Source organism: Anopheles coustani, chromosome 3 (assembly GCF_943734705.1).
Source record: "Anopheles coustani chromosome 3, idAnoCousDA_361_x.2, whole genome shotgun sequence".
NCBI classification, from domain to species: Eukaryota; Metazoa; Arthropoda; class Insecta; order Diptera; family Culicidae; genus Anopheles; species Anopheles coustani.
Genome location: NC_071288.1, coordinates 78,322,545 through 78,341,911, shown reverse-complemented (window position 1 = coordinate 78,341,911; position 19,367 = coordinate 78,322,545). Strand labels below are relative to the sequence as shown.

The 19,367-nt window shown below is 43.2% G+C and overlaps 2 protein-coding genes across 4 annotated transcripts; both read right to left on the bottom strand.

Moving 5' to 3' along the window:
• Positions 1-2,392: 2,392 nt before the first annotated feature.
• On the bottom strand, positions 2,393-3,696 carry LOC131261064 (keratin-associated protein 5-3-like). The gene is made up of 2 exons (XM_058262963.1): positions 3,399-3,696; positions 2,393-3,262 (listed from the first exon to the last, which is right to left on the bottom strand). Exons 1-2 carry the CDS (start codon positions 3,579-3,581, stop codon positions 2,972-2,974), a joined length of 474 nt encoding a protein of 157 aa, XP_058118946.1. The 5' UTR covers positions 3,582-3,696; the 3' UTR covers positions 2,393-2,971.
• Positions 3,697-5,169: 1,473 nt separating this feature from the next.
• Positions 5,170-19,081, bottom strand: LOC131261050 (kelch-like protein diablo). 3 transcript variants are annotated; one of them, XR_009178174.1, is made up of 6 exons: positions 18,538-19,081; positions 17,716-17,813; positions 16,097-17,612; positions 15,688-15,875; positions 14,405-14,935; positions 5,170-5,179 (listed from the first exon to the last, which is right to left on the bottom strand). XR_009178174.1 is itself a non-coding variant. In XM_058262943.1 (5 exons), the coding sequence occupies exons 2-5, from the start codon at positions 17,757-17,759 to the stop codon at positions 14,911-14,913; spliced, it is 1,773 nt and encodes a 590-aa protein (XP_058118926.1). In that variant the 5' UTR covers positions 17,760-17,813; positions 18,538-19,081; the 3' UTR covers positions 14,305-14,910. The 3 variants fall into 3 exon arrangements, 2 of the variants coding, with proteins under 2 accessions (XP_058118926.1, XP_058118928.1); XM_058262943.1 differs by lacking the exon at positions 5,170-5,179 and having other exon boundaries at positions 14,305-14,935; XM_058262945.1 differs by lacking the exons at positions 5,170-5,179; positions 14,405-14,935 and having other exon boundaries at positions 15,684-15,875; positions 16,097-17,609.
• Between the last annotated feature and the right edge of the window lie 286 nt (positions 19,082-19,367).

The following is a 19,367-nucleotide window of genomic DNA, read 5'->3' as shown; positions in this document are numbered from 1 at the left end:
CGTCCGTTTACATGTTCGGTTTGACTTCTTACGCGTTGCCTAATATTCAACATAATAAACAGCTAAAAATATCGCGAATAATGAAAACCATCTTAACACGAACAATAAACAATAACATGGTATCGTTTATTGAATAACTAACTTCATATCAATAATTGTAACGTCCCTTTTTTGAAATTGAAGGCATTTCTGGCGTTCAAAAAAGTGCTCGATCCAAATTTTTTGACAACGCGCTGCGTTGTCTTTCCCATACAAAACGAAAAACCCACCATTTCTGGGTTGAATACTTGACGCGGTTTAAAAAGCTCTGGAGCGGTAGAGCTTGAGATGCTGCGGCAACCGCGGTGTGTGTGGCGTGCCCGAAACAGTTGATCATTAATCTGTGCTTATGGTAGACATCTGTATCTGTTTTTCGGTACGTTGGGCATCCGCATTTGCCGGATTTTATTTTTTTTTGCACGGAAAGCAAAAAGGGTTTCCACTTCCTCAGATCATATTCAGTATCGGACTTTATTTGTATTCATTAAGCACGTTCTGTTCTTTTGCTCAATGGACTATGTTTAGGAGTTTTTGAACAAGTTATTCGAATCCAACACGTGGTTGATTTTCAATATTGACCAAATGGTTTATTAACTTATCTCACATACAACACACAACGACCATAATAACACTTATCAAGCTATGCAATTTATCACTATCTTATAAGAAATTCCTAAACAACAATTAACAACGACGTTCACGAGTGTAAAATAAATCACATTTCACGACGTTGGACGACGTTGGACGAGTGTAAATTTTCACGACGTTGGACAAGTGTAAAATAAATCACATTTTAGTCAGAATAGTATTCCGTCGACCTGGAGTCCAGTATTTATGGCATTGGAAAACAGATTGTCACGATCCCAATCGATTGCCATTTGGACGTGTTTGGCAATGCAATTCGTAGATAAGCCTGATAAACCGTAATTCACCAGTAAAATTGACGGAAGCATCCTTATCGGAGGTTGCTCACATTATCGAACAACAACCCTTACATCCATCGCAATCCCCACAGCCATCGCAATCCCCACATCCATCGTCGCCCCCACAATCACAACAGCAACATCCGTCCGACGATTCGACTGCATTCTGCAGAAACAAGAGTGACAAAAAACTTCAATAAATAAAACATTGCTATTGAAAGGAGTTAACTGGACGAAAATGTTGTGCTACTTTTAGTGGTGATGTGCATGACCTACCTTTACGTGCTGGACAGCTATGATGGTTTCTGGCGATGCCATAATCGCGACGACGTCATCCAACACCGTCGGAACGTGCTGATACGTTTCGTTGTAGTATGCTGGGTGTACTTCCTTCATATGCTCCTCGAGTGCTTCTTGTGTCTCGTAAAAGGACACGCAGAGAGGACATTTATAATCCATCAAGCTTTATTGTTTTCTCTTATAAAACTTCCAAAGAATATAAAATCAGATATCACGCGCTGGATCACATCAAACGAAGTAAAGCAAGCGATTAAGACGGCGTCACACACGATTCGCTATAATCCTTTTCCTAGCCGAGCAAAAGTAATACTGGTTCTGACCCGGCGTGAGCATAAACAGCAATCCGTCGCCCGGTCGACAATGAGCAAGAGATTAGAGAGTACACTCATGTGCCCTTCCTATACCACCTGCAACACGTGCTCGTGTCCGTTACATCCGCGATGGTCGCCGTTCGTAATCTATTGTAGCGCACCTTCCATCCACTTTCCTTCCGTGTTGCCCTCTCCATCCTAAAAGTGTCGTAGCTGATACACCTGCTGCTCTGCAAGACTTCCATCACTATGAAATTTTGTGTGAGATGATGCCAAAATGTATACCAGAAGAGGACAATCACTAATAGGTCATACTTGGTGTGTTGACAAGCTTTACATATCCTAGCAACTTTTTGATCATCTTTCTTAAACCACAGCCTTTTTTGTACAATCAGCATTCGAAAAGTGTTATGAGTTACAAACATGTTTTATGATCATTAATTCACATTATTTGATTGTATCTACTTATTTCAGATTGAAAGGATTTACGTTCAAACACAATATGGATTGATTTGTTGGAATTATGTGTGACAAAATTTTTACTGCACGATGTTAATTTTGCACAAGTGTAAAAGCGGCATAGCTGATAAGGCAAGCACAAGCTACGCAGAAGTTGGCTTTGTAAACATGTCTACATGACAGCTCTGTGAGACAGTAGCATAGCTCACCTTCAACGTTTTGCGTATCCTGGGTGAAGCGTTCGAGTTTGTTTATGTTTTACATTCATTCGGTTTGTTTACGGTACCAAAGCAATAGTTTTGCGTATTCGAAAGAAAAACCATGTTTCACATTTATCCAAATTTACTTCAGGATTCAACTGTATTTTTTCGTCATTTCTTTTTGCTTACTAAGCGTATTGTGTTCCCTTTGCTATATTGGCAGTGTAAAATTACCAATTTATAACCGGCACATGATTGATGATCCACATTAAAAAAAAACAACAGTTTGTTCGAAATAGGCTTAAGGACGATACACACAACATAGAACATTTAATTCGTTTGTTTTAACATAAGTTTAGTCGAACAAATATCTCTCTATCTCTAGAAGACATCATTTACCCTACCGTAACCATATGCGCTTATATCCCTAAACTATCCCAGAAGAGGGATCCACAAGTATTAACAAGGTCGATTGAGTAAGTCTGTTCAGTTCTCCAAGACACTAGTAAACACTGTACTGAGGAGTTTAAGGCAGCCCTGTATTAGCGATATATATAATTTCGCCGACGAATGAGAGCAATCTGCATGGCATTAGGAATCACTTGTCACGGATCAATCAAAATCGTTTTCCGATTGGCACCAGTAGTGAGGAAATACAATTAGTTGATAGGTCGGATAAATTACAACACTTTGGACTGATAGGATGGACGGAAGCTCCCGTTATCTTATCGGAAGTGGGTCACATTATCGAACAGGAACAGCAATCCCCACAATCGATGCAATCCCCACAACCGATGCAATCCCCACAATCACAACAATCTCCGCAGCTGCACAGTCCACATCCGTCGCCACACTCGAGGCAACTGCACAGACCTCCACAGCTGGCAATTCCGGCGCAGCCGAAGCAGTCGCCGCATCCGCACAGGTCCCCGCACCCGCAGCAGTCACACTCGCCGGCCCCTTCACCACCGGCTCCATCGTCGCAGCAGAAACAACATCCATCCGTCGACTCGACTCCATCAACTCCAGTCTACGAAAACAAGAGAGCGAGAGAGATTTTCCAAATCAGTATCAGGATTACTAATCAGCTGGCGGATGACGCATCCGGTGTGGAGTTTCCGTCGTAAACTATCGTACACTGTTGGCTGGTTGTGTGCGTGACCTACCGTAACGGTCGTGGCATTAGTGACCGCCCCTACCGATGTGCCGATCGTGGCGACGTCATTCAACACCATCGGTACGAACAGATAACTGTCGTAGTAAAATGTTGTGTGCGCTTCCTTTACATGCTCCCCGAGATCATCTTGCTTTTCAAAGAACAAATCGCAAACCGGACACTTGAAATCCATCACGCTTTTTGATTTCTAATCGTTTGCACACTGGTAATCACGCACTAAATCAAATGAATCGCACATAAGAACGCAAAAACGAAAAAATGATGGCGCGCACCACAATTCTACGACCGTAAACCATGCCGGACAGAGGCAAAACTGGTTCCGAAACTGCTTGAGCATAAACAACAACCCCCTTCGCTCGGTCGACAAAAAGGTAAGAGAGCGTGGCGCGTTTTTGATGCCAACGTCAGGACGGACTTTGACAAAAAGTGTAGACGCACAACCTTCTCGCGAGAACTTGAATGTTCAGCAGAAGCAAATGCGCACGAAACATGAATGGCATTTCAAGGAACAATTTTACGGACCAAATGGATCCTAACTCCAATTTTAAAGGCATATTCAACGAATACTTTTTTCCGATCTTTTCATCTGCTATAATGCATATTCACAAAGGTACCCGTTCGCGGCGCTGGTTGTTTTCAACGCGAGACTCCCTCTATTCAGCTGCCTTTGGTCCTCGTCTCAAGCGCTTAGTTCCGAGCCAAGACTTTACCAACAGAACTAGCTAGTTTCGGATATCTTTCGTTGGAAGACGATCTTCACACGTCAGACAACTAACTGAGACTGTCTGTGGGAACATACCAGAAGTTCAGCTTCGAGACGGACTCGAAGTGTCTGATTTTATTTCAATTTGCTTCGGCCTATATTTAAATCCTGCTCCTGTTAGCTAAAGAACCTAAGCAAGTTAGAAGATCTCGCTCTAGAATTTGGGAGAGTCTCCCAACGTTGGATCCTCTAGCTCGGTGGTCGGCATACATTTCCTGAAAAGGGCCAGATGACTAAAAGGTAACCGAAAGTCCGGGCCAGATATCTTAAACGATGATGTAATATTTTCAAAGTAGTATCCTTTTGAATGAACTTGAACTTTTAGTAGTAAAGTTATATACAAAAGTAGTACAAGATAAAGTATTTGAAATTTAATCGTTAAACTATTTTTAATCATTTTCATACTTATTATCGTTGAATTTTGATTTTTCTTTTCAACAGAACACCTCGTTGAACAATTTAAATCTTCATGTTTGGGAGGAAAACTAACGTACATCAGGCGCAAATCCGATAAAAATTGAGATGGGTTTTTTGTATGAAGCACTAAAATTTTCTTACGGGTCGGATAAAACCAATTTGGAGGGCCTTATCACGTTAAGCGCTACGCGCAAATTGTACTACTTCCCGTTCTGCCAGCGATTCGTAGAAACGCCGGCCTACCCAACGGGCTCTGTCGGCCCGAGCAGACCGACGCCGGCTTACGGGGAAGAACACTGTCGGCCCCATGGGGCCGACGTAGCGCTTAACGTGTTATTTGACCCGCGGACCGGACTTTGCCGACCCCTGCTCTATTTGATTGCTACGCGATCCTCCCTTCTAATCATCTCGCTTTCCGCTTGTGAGAAATGTGTCCCTAGAATCGTTTCGATCGATCTTGCATCACGCGTTTAAAGCTGTCGCTGCACACATACACACGAGTTGGGCGCTTCTTGCGTTCGTCTTAAATTGAACGGACCCATTTCTGGAATTTTTCAGCGTTTTTTTTTTTGGATCAATGTTCTGGGACACTATTGTCTCCTTTTTTGTTCACGTTCTTTATCACGCACTTACTCTTTACGCGGGCCATCTCAAAGGTTAAATTTTATGACTTGAACTTGTTTGACATCATTTTTGTTTCTATGTTGAACGAGACTTATCGTTCGTCCATAATAAGCAACTTGAGCAACCTTTGCTTCATTTGTTTGTAATTTTTTTGCAAATACACTGCAAGTAGTACAAGCACGTGATTCATTCTCAAAATTCACAAAATTGTGTGTACGAAATTGAAGCCTCTGCGTATACGTAAAACGTTCGTTTAATAAAAAATTTAATCAATATTTCAATCAACTTCACCTTATCACTTCTGCGAACTACAAAAAAATCGAGATTCCACAATTTTTAACAAGTTCGTTTAAACGATACTTACAAGCACTGTACAAGTTTAAGAGAGCCCTATTTTATTGAAAACATGCTTCATCCAACGAATGCGAGTAATGTTTTCGGCATTAGAAATCACAGGGGGTTTACATTGGCTTACAATCGCACACCGCGCAACATTCCAAACAGCCCCCTCCGCAATCCCCACATTCGCCACATTCGCCACAACCGCCGCATTCACCGATCTCGCCACATTCGCCGGCCCCATCGCCCGCACCTCCTTCTGCCACCTTGAGTCCATCCACTTCCGTCTACGAAAATGAGATAATGCTAAATTACTAAAGATTACTAATCGGCCACCGGATGCAGGGATAGCAAAGCGGAGCAAAAGTGGTTGATACCACTAGAGGAGACTAGCAAACTAGTGAGTTTTTGGGTGCACAACACCTGTAGTTTTAAAAATTTGATGCGTGACATTAGCTAAAGTAAACAAAAATGGATTGCAAAAACACTAACTTGGGCACGATTAAGCCTCCCTAAAAAATTCAACTTTATGAACATCAAACTTCCGTGTAATAGACCACTTGTCTTCTGACCACTTGTTTTCTAAACATTAACACTAGCATAAATTAACGTTCTATTAAAACGTGTATATGTATCACTAAAATATCATATAGGTTGTTCGCGCGTTATGGCGCCAACGTTCTTTTGCTCCGCCTTATGATTATATGTATATCCGGTGGATTTGTTTTTTCGGGATGAAAATAAAGCAGAACACTTGCGGGTGGTACCTACCGTTATGGGGTTGGCGTCTGTGGTGTGACCAAGCGGTGTGCCACTCGTGGTGGCGTAATTTAGCTCCGGGAGAAAAAGCTGATTAGTGCCGCAGTAGAACGCTGTGTGCGATTCCTTCACATGTTCCTCGAGATCGTCTCGCGTGTTGAAGAACGACTCGCAATGAGGACATTTACAATCCATCACCCCTTTCGGTTTCGAAATCTTCAAAAATGTAGTGTGCACAAGAAACCGCAAACGGAATCACAACAAGCGCACTAGCACGCACCAAAAATGGGAAGATAGTGGCACGCACACGACACGCTACTACCTTGTACCATGCCGGACAGACGCAAAACTTGTTCTGAACCAGAGTATAAGCAGATTCTTTTCCCTCGGAAGGCCACGATCAAGAGAGTGGAGAGAATGAGATTCGGCATCACATATGAGATTTATTTAGAGGACGAGGTCGGTTCAAAATAGTAGCATACTGTAATATCCATCATATATAACAACCAACCAACACCACGTGGTGATTCCTGTGAGATGTGTAATTTTTGGTTGCGCGAAATGCTTCCATGATTTCTCCTTTCCTTTCTCTCTCTTCTTTTTCTCCTACCACTTCTATTAAAAAGTATGCGTCGCATAATGTAAATAGAAATAGATATGAATTAAAACGCATAGGTCGGTAAAGAGGAGTACGCCAACTGAAATTATTTAATAAGATAAGATTCGTATAAAAACGACTTTTAATCTTATTATAAATAAAATATACGGACTTGATCAAAAAAACTCTTTTACCTATATTTTAGTTTCTAGCACTTTTTCACAGTTTGGCCCCTGTCCGGAAAAGTTCAACAACCCGTGGGATCCCGCATCGCTTCATGGTCAGGTTTGTTGTTTTAAACAAATCGCTGGGTGAGCAAAACTAGATGAAAGCAAATTTTGGTACGAGCTTGTCAATCACTTTTCGAACTTTAATCTCACTGTTGCTAAAATCTTTCCTTCCTTTCCGGTATGACCGATCATGTTGTAGCACAAAGAAGTTAAGACGTAAGACGTATCGTATTAGTGAATGGGACCCATTTATGAATGGGCCAGTGATGTCAAACTTAGTTGATAGGTTTGCGTGCAAAAATTTAACAATGGTTGGAATCATGAAACTAGGTTCTAATCAGTGTGATTTTAGCTTAACAGTCAATTATAACTTTGACATTTTTGGTGTATTATGTTAGCTCTTATAGATTGAATCATATTCAGCTATGAATGATATCCAGGTTTTCATTTTTTTTTTTTTTTAATGTGGCACGACATCCCCTAGTGGGACAAGGCCTCTCTCCGAAGAGAGTTTGGTGTGACCGATAGATCGGTGGTGGTCAGCCGTTCGTAATACCGGAAGGTGCCAGACTCGAGATTCGATCCCACACCTGTGGTGTGGTGTTTCCTCGCGCTTCCGCTGCGCCATGGGCACCCCCAAGGTTTTCATTAGTTGTATGTTATTTTCTTGAGAAAATCAGTATCATTACATGAGCAATTTCCAGTAAAAAAAACTATAATGTGATGATTCAGTATGCCTGACAGCGAATACTAACCATTTATCCGGAATCACGCCAACATATAGAGGTAGACAACAATAAGAGAACACAAATAGTGTTCATGGAATACAAAATTGACGAACTACATAAACACTACGCATGTTCGGCAATCAGCTTGCTGTAGTAATTATGCAGTTTAACTTATCCTAACCCTCTACAAAAAAGCACAATAGTGTTGAATCGCAAAATATATTTAAATAAACTTAATATGATTTCGTCGGAATTTGAAAAACCATTCCATGTCTCCAATGCGCTTACGACGGAGTTCTTACTGTTAACCGTTTCGAATGAATGAACATATTTTCTATAACAAATCTGAAGGTGAAGTTTACACAAAATATGTATTCTATTTAAAAAAACCACTCAGAATTATTAAAATTTAATTAAACTAGCCGCAAACATGTTAGCGAGCTTTTTATCCTGACCAACTTTTTTTTACAAATGAATCAAAACTAAGATGACGGAAAACTATCGATCATAGTTGTTGTATCGAACTCAGATCGCATTTTAAAAACGTAAACTTTGATTTGGTATCACTTGCACATCACATTAAAAAACGCTTTTGTTTTAATTCTCCGTTACAACAGTGGTAAAAAAGAAACACTATCCTCTGCGCGCTAGAACACATAAATTGCTCTTGTCGACCGCCATATGTCGGATCAATGATGAGTATAACTTTCTTATAGAAATTGTTTAAATTGACGATGGTTAAGCCGTATGGAACGTATGAAACCCACAGTTCGTGGAACCACGAAGGCCAATAATCAACTGTCCATGTATTGTTTAAAGTGGGTCGCGGGCCGCATCCAACGTTCTTGTGGGTCGCATGTTTGACATCTCTGCTATGGACAAAAGTTATGTAAAACTATTCAATATCAAAATACAATACTTAGTAAATGGCACAGGGCAAAATCTAGGTCGCGCGTCAGATATCTGCTAATCCGTGATGCATTGAATTGAATTTAAGTTATCATTTTAGAGTGATTATGTTTTCAATTTATGCTTATCTGCCTACATTACCCAATGTCGATAAGCCGTCCTTATCAAACCTCCATTGACTGGTTTGTAATGGAACATATCTTGTTCGTTACTGTGCCGTCATCCAGCCGGGATTAAACTCACAATCTAAGTAGTAAAAAATGCTATCGGAATATACTTGCTACAAGCAAGTTTAATGTTTATGGTTTAGGTATCTATCGAACAAATTAGATAAGTGTAGCAGTTTTAATCGTTGTTCATATCTTAACGTATACTTAATTACGACATCTGTATCGGTACGTGCTTATCGCCCGAAACTGTCTCGCAAACTCAAAGTGCCAAAGGTAGCACAGCACGACATTTTAAGACCCTGCGGGGAAGGATCAGCGTGTTCGATGGATTTTACCCCTATGGAGTACGGAGTCCAAATCAAAAGAGCTTGTTCTTCTTAGACCTAGTTACCTGCATCGCTGAAGCGTACGCCGTGGCAGCACCAGCCAGCTCTCCAAGTTGATCCACGTCCAGCTGCTGAAGGTCTTGTGTGACCGATTCCGCGTTGGTTGTCAGTGCTTCCATTGCCAACCCGGGCGCGCTTGTAATCACCGTCGTCAACGTTGCCGTCGCTCCTTCGAAAGCATCTGTTAGAGTTGCTTGCGCCTCCCCCAAAGTTTCTTGGGCGTTATTCAACATTTCTTCCACGTTGGTCGTGGCGGTGCCCAGCATCGCAATCTGCGCCGGGGACACCTCCGTCTCGGTGATCTTGTCCACGACTTTCGTTAACTTCTTCTCTATACTGGACAGCTTTGGTTCTTCCTCATCGCCATCGCCGAGATCGAGCGAACGCAAAGCGGACGTTATACCGGATTCTTCATCGAACATTGGATTCACAAAGCCACGCGGGGCAATCTCCTCGCTATCCAGTGCGTCCGAGAATGGGCTAAACATTCCTTCACCCGAGGACATCTGACGTTCAGCGGCCATTTCACCAACCACCGGAGCACCACCCGGGGTGGCTCCGGTCTTACCACTACCGAACGCCAACGATAGTGGCAAACTGTTGACCAACGAACCGACCATAGCCGTTTGCTCCGCGGGGTCATCGTGCGGTATGCCAAGCTTTCTACGCACATTCCCTGACCCTTCACTCGGGTGTAACGGAGCACGTGCTTTTTTCATGCCCTCCAACAAGTTCTACCGAATACACTCACTTTAAATTTTTCACCTACTGGAGCGAACCGTTACTATTTCCGACAAAATTCAAACTAACCAACATAGTAACACTATCGGCTACGCTGACCGATATTTTTGGTTATCACTTAAACGATAAGATTAATCTTACTGTGCGTCTACACGGCGCTGTGACATTTCCGCGATCTGCATGTTCTGCGACAATGTGTGCTAACCGAAAATGTAAAAGTAATCAAAAAATAGCCCAAGTCGGTCATCTTTTATTTCACAAATGTCGCGGAAGCTCGCGATTGATCTGGCCAACGTTTTCGCCGCGACTTCTCACGACATTACAAAAATACCGTTATTCGTATGTAAAAATGATCATTGTAGTGTTTTGTTCGACGAGAAGGAGTTTTAATATCGTAAATAAATTTTCTGGCGTACTAGTTCAGTTTTTCCTCCATTTTTGTCTTTTGTGATTTGTTGAAGCAATAATATATGCGTTATGATTTTTACTCGATATTATAAAAAAATGTAAACTTTATTCGCTTAATTGGTTGGGGTTGAACTTGTTCGGACCGAACCTAGCTAAATACTAATTTCAAAATCGTCGCGAAGGTCTGTTTTATCGTTGCTGCTGCTTCGGGTGATCTTCAGTGACATGGCGTGTTGCTCTGCGATTGGTTTCTGGTCATTCGACATAGAATTCATGTTTATGTTCGCGACCGCGAAGGTTCTCGGTAGTCATGGAATGTGGTGACAACCTGCCGCGAGGGTGAAACATTATGCGAAGGCACTCACCCCCAAGATTGGGCGGTCGTCCTTGATCGGCTAGTATGGAGAGCAAACCTTGGGGTATGCAAATTCTTCAGCGGTACCGTTGCTGGCTGTGTGAAAGATGATTCTTCTTGACTTCTGGTTATTTGCAGGATGGTTTTGTTGCTTACCTTCTTGGTTCTATTCATGAGGAACTTGAATCCCATGTACGTTAGAATGTTGATAGCGATTCCAACAACCCGTTACCGATGGTTTGGTTAGTTTTACTGATCGGATGTGGTTTTTTTCTGCAGATTTTCGATGTTCAATTGTTGGATTCCAGCGCTAGTATTGGAGTTTCTATCCATTTGACCACTTTTGCGTATATTGGTGCTAAATACTCTACTTCGAACAATCTTCGGGGTTATGTTCGAGAAGGTTTCATTTTGAATGGTTACTGTGCAATTGGTTATTTCGATTATTGTTGGTTTGTTAACACGTTAAGCGCTATGCGCAAATTGCATTGCTTTCCGTTCTGCCAGCAATTCGTAGAAACGCCGGCCTACCTAACGGGTCCTGTCGGTCCGAGCAGACCGGCGCCGGCTTACGGGAAAGAACACTGTCGGCCCCACGAGACCGACGTAGTGCTTAAGTATTCGAGACCGATTGCGGAGCGGTCACAAGTGTCATTCCGGAATATATCTATAAGGAAAGATTGGGTGAAACTGGATTAAAGACAACAAGCACGAACTTCATACAGGCTTCAGGAGAAAAAATGGTGCCGTTAAGGAGATTAGCTATGGAAGTATGCACGCCATCGGGAGCAAAAGGAAAAATTAACGTGGTAGTAATTCCAACTACGCAGGCTGTAAGTTGTTTGATAGGAAGAGATGCTCTTGATTGGATATTCCTTAAATGGAGAAAAGTTTTTAAATCTATGCACAGTATAATTGGAGATAATGCAGGAAATCGGTGAAAATTTTAAGAACGAACCAAATATGGAAAATGGAAACGTTATTGAAGGTTACCAAGCGAGTTTAATTCTAAAGCCGGATGTTTGCCCAGTGTTTCATAAGGCTTACACCGGTACTTTCGACTTACTCAAACCAGTGGAGGAGGATATTGAAAAATTAATTAAAGAAGGAATATTAACTCCGTATAGAACATTGCAATGGGCTAGTGTAATAGCAGTAGTGCCCTAAACAGGAGATTGTCAGTTGAGCAATATCCTTTACCACGTATTGATGGCATATTTGCAAAAAAGCGAATTGGAACTTTTTCTGTAAGTTCTATTTGTCGAATTATTTTATGCACAAATAATTGCCTAATACTTTTAAGCACAAAATAAGGTGCTTGATCCGCGAGGGTTAGTTTTGAAGAATTTGATAGAAAAAAAAATTTCCACAAATAATTTTCTCCGTTGGTTAGCGTCTGAGAATTTGTTCACAATTACACTTGGTAGAGTTTTTAAACAATTATTTTATTCGCAAATAATCGTCTCTACCGGTTTTTCGGGTTAGTATTAGTGTTGGGCGAATTTATGCAAAATTGTCACTGCACTAAATACTTACAGGATGATTATCATCGTCCCGGAGTCTGCTAAATTGTCCGACGGATTCAGTTAAAGGTTTCATAGCTGCTTCTTCCTGGTGTGCTTAGATGGCGGGGAGCGGGGCCACAAATTTGCTACAAATAGCTGTTCAATTCAATTACTAACAATTATCGCAGCAGCATGTTTCTGAAACGATTTTATGTCATCAAGGATCTAAGGTTTAAGGATATTAATGGTATGTCATCAACTTGGTAGCGAAGAAAGGCCCAACACAAAGTACGTACAATCGAGTCATTTTACTTTAATGTTTACCTTAATCACATCGCTCATCTTATAGTTACTCTAATTATTTTTAACAAATAATTCTCCACCCGCCACCCAGCGGGCATCTGCTGACAATCGTTTCAAATTCTAAATAAATTAGTATGATGTAATCAGAGATGAAAGTGGGCTGAACAAACCGAATCTATCATCATCGAACCGTCGGAAACAAGCCGGCCATTAGGAAATGTAGTTTTTTATACATAGTGTTTGTTTAAGCCACGAGAGTAAGATGCACTTCCTTCCATGCGTTGTTAAAGTGCGAGAGAGAAATTATTTACGATGTAGTGCTCTATTAGATGCTGTGGGAAAACATGCTTCTGCACATCCCTTCGACCGACCGAGGACGCATTACCTTTGTTTACCTACAAATGGGACCTTGTTTATTTGCCCGTGAAGCATTCATTAACCTAGCATTATTTCCTAACATTTTCATACCAGCGAGTATCTCGGCAGAGTAAAGGTTTTTCCTAACGTTTGATTCCTACAGTTCATTCCACCTCTTCACTGTCCTGTCACTAATGCTATCCTAGGATACATATAACGCGTTGCCAGAAACAATAATACTAATCTCATCACTAGTCTCTCGACAACTTTCTGTAACTTTGCGTCATTCTGTCCGCTAAAACAGAAACCTTGTGTTTCTGTCTTCAACCAGCGCCATACTACATGCCCACGCTGTACTACAGCTGGAAGGGAACTGGACATAACGGCTTTAATTATTTTTTAATAACTGGCTTAGTTGGGTTTTTTTTCTTCAAACGTTTGTTAATTCATGTTCGACAACACTAAGCTTTGGCTTAGCTAACCGGCCGCCGCTGCGGCGTGTTTCTTTTCTCAGACATCGATTTTATTGATTCACAAGTCAAGTTTATTTGCTGAAACGCGAATCCACTAACAACTTTTTTCCTCAGTGCCCTTTTCAACCATGTCATCGCCTCAAACTTTTATTACTGCCGAAAGAATACAGCGGTATGAGAGCCTTATTTCATGCGCTACGATTTTAACATTAACATTTTAAGTTCTAAACGTGGCTCAACGTGCGAGCATCTCAAGTGGTAATGTAGATGCCACGCTCCGTTATTTCAGCACAATGTTTACATTAGGCTAGCTCAAAGCGAGCAAACGATGAGAAATCTCTGATTGAAAATGTTTTGCTTACTAGGTACTCGAAAAAATGAAAACCAAAGAGATGAAGGAAAAGGTTCCTTCGCAAAAACATTGCTCATGAACAGTAATTTGCAGCTCAACATACCAAAGCGTTAGGAAAGAAGCAAATAACTAATAGAATAATGTGATGAGATTGAAATAAAACGAAGATGCCACTCTAATGATTAACTGCGTTTCTTAATTTGACGTTTTTGCTGGTTCTTCCCAACTTACTTGCTGGTGTTGTTTTCGGTTCATATTCGGTTCTAGAAAAATGTTACGAAAGCATGATGAGATCGTTGATGTGGTTCGATATTTGGTCGTGTACAAACAATCGGCTTGTTAATTACAAAAAACGCAACATTTAAAAACAAAATATTAGCTAACAATATTAACAGGCTGTAGCAAAATGATTTAATTTACGCGAAACTTGGGATGTGGTTGTTAAGAGTTGCTTATTTTGATGATTTCAACCTTTGACTTTGTTGATTTCAACCTATCGAAAATCGGACTTTTCTCCTGGTACGATTACTGTTTCTGTAAGCAATGCCTTTTTGTAACCACCGGTAATTCGACCTTACTATGTACACATTTTCCTTCTGGGACGATCTTAGTAATTTTCCTGTTTCTTTTAGTATAGTTGATGAGTGTGTTTCAACTTTCAGTTCGTGTAGAAACAACGGAAGGCAAAAAAAAAACTTCGAAAAAGATGAAAACTGAAAAATGTATACTTTAGAAACAAAAAATTATCCCATAAAACTTCTACCAAACAAAAGCCTAGCCATCACGCTGCTGTACCGAAAACCAAACATCTAATAGTGAGGTATTGGAAAACTGGAAAACTTAGATCCAAAGTGATTGAAGCGTTGGCTAACAATTCCGCCGATAATACCACGCGTTTAACTGAGAGAGTACACAATGCTGAACCGCCCGACCGGGCGGGGTCGTTGTGCTCTAGGTTTTACACCATTTTCTTCTGCTTCTCCCCGCACGGATACCTCGCCGGCAGCGCCACGGCCGCCACGACGGCGCGCTGAGCGCTGTTAGAGAGCGAACAGAAACTGGTCGAATGTGTTTTGTGTAAATGTTAAACAACGGAATCTTTGCGAATCCTAAAAGTAAAGGTAAGTGAAGAAACGTATGGTGTTAAACAAGAAAACGAAACGATAAGAAGCGAAAGTGGGTGGGTTGGTTGGTGGGGAATGGAAATGCTCCGGCGATGCGAGATGAACAATGAAGGATGGATAGCAATAATTCTAAAACAACCAAAAACATGTGAGAGATGGAGTGAGATATGATTCTGATGATGATGCAAAGTAAAAGCGTTACAGTAAATCTAGCTGTCCAGGTGCCTTACGAGCGTTATGAATTTTCTGTCCAACAAGAGACACAACACAATAAAGGAGAATATCTACAAAACGAAATGTACACAACACTTAAACACCAAGATATCCAACACGTTGTAAAAAAGCTCTACAAATGAAAATATATCAAACGGGATTAACAATTTTGCACCCATTTCAGACCCTAGCAGTTGTACCTAGTGCGCATACAGGAGCTTGCAAGCCTTTCCTTTACTCCCAAATGACTGTATTTTATCCTTCTACCTAAAAGTTGTATCGCTTGTTTCTCTAACAAATCTCACTCTCATAAAGGAACGATTAACGGAGGACCTTTTTCGAAGAGGTACAATGATCGGAAATAGTGAGATATACAAATACTCAGGAGATGGGGAGGGCTAGGTAATAAGGGATTATAACAGAATAGCATCGGACTAGAGAGAGCGAGATAGAAATAGAGTCGATTCGAAAGTTTTGGTGGTGGTGGTGGTTGTGGAGGGATGGTGGGATTGTACGCTATTTACCACATGTAGTTCTCGGTTTGGGGTGCCCGCATCACGCCAACCCCACCGCCCAGTCGTCGATAGTTCATACAGCCGCACAGGCGCCATTGGTTCGTTTCCGGATCGTACACTTCGATCGTCTTCAGGTAGGCGGTACCGTCGAATCCACCGACGGCATACAATTGACCATTGACGACGGCTAGTCCAACCTGTGGGAGAACGTATTAAATTAATATTATGTTGAAAATTTAGATACTGAATAACGCGACAGTAGCTCATTTCGTCATTTGCGAATGTTTTTTTTTCATAAATTTAGGGTTTAACTCATCACTTTCTCATGTTACGGTTTCCTTACCGCAACACTGTGAAATGTCCCGGTATAATAAGCAAATGTTTTCGTATCATTCCTTAATTAGTTGGATTTTCTTACCCCACTTCGTCTGGACGTCATCGCGACGATCGGACTCCACGAGTTGGTGTGCGGGTTGTAGCGCTCAGCGGACGATAGCTCCATGCAATCATCCCGCCCGCCCACGGCATAGATGAAATTGTTGAACACTGCGCAACCTAGATGCTTTCTTCGCGTAGACATTGGGCTGACGGCGCACCATTTGTTCTGTCGAGGGTCGTATCGCTCGACGGTGTTCAGGGGACACTGTCCGTCGGAACCTCCGATGGCGTACAGATACCCACCCAGCACGGCAACGGCCACGCCAAGCCTTCGCGTCGTCATCGGGGCCACCTTCGACCATTTGTTCTCCTTGGGATCATACCGTTCCACATGGTTGAGACACTGCACACCATCCTGGCCACCGACCGCGTACAGGAAGCCATCGAGTACGGCCACACCGACACTGGTGCGGCAGCTAGTGGTCGGTGCTACGTCACATGACCACTGGTTCGTCTGCGGATCGTATCGCTCGATGCTGTTCAAGTAGCTCTGGCCGTCGTGCCCGCCGACAGCGTACAGCAGATCGTTCAGCACGGCCACACCGACGCCGCAACGACGTTTGCTCATCGGGGCCACCATCTTCCAGTCGGACGTTTCCGGATCGAACCGCTCAACAGACGCAATTGCATCGCCGGAGCACCACCCACCGACGGCGAACAGGACTTCACCACGGCGCGTCGGTTTTCGGGGGCGTGTCCGTGGACCCTGCATCAGTGGGCGCTCCTGTGGCAGCAGTAGATAGTTCTTAGCCTCATCGACCAGATCGCGGCACGCTTCATCCGAGCGAACGAGCAAATCGGACCCCACCGTTCCGACGAGAAACTTTGGACTCAGCAGCGGCATCCGGACGTGCTGCAGCACCTGTGCCAGATGCTGTCGGCGGTCGGCAACGTTGTACTTCAACCAGGCCATCACCGCGTTGAACACCTGCTCCTCCGAGCGCACGTTCAGCTCGTCGCTGCAGATAATGTCCACCAGCTGGCCGACCGGTAGCAGCAGAAACTCCTCACTCTCCATCACCTCCTGGAAGTTGTGCTGGGTGAACTTGTCCGCGATGCGCAGCAACTCCCGGCACGAATGCGTATCGGCGAAGGCGCGAATGCCGAGACAGTTCTCCGGATCGAGCTGGCGCTTCAGAAACTCGCAACAAATGTCCTGTATTTCGGCCAGCTGCAGCAAGCAGGCGGCCGGCAGCAGAGGTTGGACGTTCGATTCCTCCACCACGATGTGCGACGTGTAGCAGAAGTCAATCAGCAGCTCCATTGCGTTCTCATCGATGTCGCAAATCGTAACCTCCGTCTGGCGTGACTCCTCCAGCTCGCCGGTAAACATCGCTCGGAAGTACGGGCTGCACGCGGACAGGATGACGCGATGCGCAAATATTTTGCGACCCTTCACGTTTATGACGACATCGCAGAGCTCCCGGTGCCGACGCAGGACGTTCAGCTCCTGCAGCGTAACCCGAGGATGCTTCTCCGAGGTGTGTGATAGTCTGCTGGAAGGGGTCAAAGAAGGCGGTGTGTATGCGAATTAGAAAATCCTCTCCATCTCGAGAGAGTGTTGCGTTGGCAACGTGAGCGGTATGCGTTTCAACTTACCTTGCCGGGGACGGCGGACGGTCCGATATCAGCACGTCACCCATCCTGTTAGCCGCTAGACGCAGCGGGGCAGATGCCCAACCCCACACGGTATCTATCTACAAGGAGGAAGTAGACATAATTAAGGTGGATTAAAACAACGTGGCTACTTCATCAAGCAAAAATGCAGTGTGCTGTAACCTTATCACCCGAGCGCACCATTTCGATCGCAAAGAAACAAGCCTACTAACCACTTTAAGCAACCGACAAAGAGAAGAGACAGCTTGCGGAGGAAATTATTTTCAAACGAAGCGTTCAGAACCTGTCCTAAATAGCGGATCTTTTTTCGAGCGGGAAACAGGTTAATTCGTTAGCCCTACCAAACGAGATGGCAGAGCAGTGTACCGCAAAGCGCTTCAGGGAAAGAGGTACTGAAAGGCAATTCGAACTGGTTCTAATCTGTTTTTCGTATCAAGATTGCCGATCGCCTACATTCGACGTACTGTGTAATGATAACGGTGATCTTGAATGACTCGGTCCTTTTTGGAACCATTCGAGGGATTGAAATATAAACAAATAAGTTGCATGCTGCAGTAGAATGCATTTAGAATCGCAGTAATGGCTATAGTAACGGTATTTGGTCGACAGTCATCGCAGTCGCGTAAAAATACGTTCATTCGCGCATATTTGTACGCAAATGGCAACGTCCTGCACACTGGGGCTTTCAACACACAAATCCTTGACACCGGGTGGGCAAGGCGAGGCTACATTTTTCCTCCCTTCTAGACAAGATTACACAATTTTGCATCCACAATGCTGACCACTTTCTCCACCACACCTTACCTTTGTAACTTTTATTCACACCAAGGTGGCGCAAACGAGCGGAAGTGCGGTGCTCGTTTTCCTCGTGTCGCTTCTGGGATTCGGTGTTACGCTTTGCAGCACCCCGAAAAAAAATCGACGTACTCGCACGCACGCACGCACTCGGCCACACACACGGATGGACGAATTCTCGGACGGAGATTCCTTTCTGCAGCTGTGGCACTAAAGATTTTCTTCGTCATTGACTACACGCTTCCCTCGAACGGCTTTAGAAGCTGCACCACTGGGGCATTTTTCTTTCCATTGCCACCATTTTTGCCATCGCAATTTGGCGAGGTGCGTGTTTGCCTTTTTTTCACGCCTACTTTCGGAAGCACACCTCAAAGAAGCAACAACAATGCAAGACGGTAAGCCTCTGTTGCACGATGGACTTCGTTTCGATTTTCTTCCTCGATTTGGCTCGCTCCGGTCACTATCGGTGCGGTTTGTGATGCAAAAATGCAGCAAATTCTGCACTTCACACACCAAACACAGCAGAAATATTTTCGCACCTTCGTGATGTGCGAGATTTCTTTTCGACTCGTACCTCAAGCGATGTTTTTTTTCTAGTTCGACAAATGAATGATGTTCGAAATTTGTCTTCGGACTAGTGATGGCCTGTTGGTGAACTGCTCCGAATCGCTCCTTTGGCCGGAACCATACGACCTCAAATTAAAAGTCTACCTTGTTCCTGTAGAGGTCTGTCTCTTTTCCAATTTTTTTTCAAAACTAGAAAAGACTGAAAATCGGTAAATTATTTAATGAGGCCCCGGGCTTCGTTTTTTGCCCACACCTCTTGTGAGATGATATAT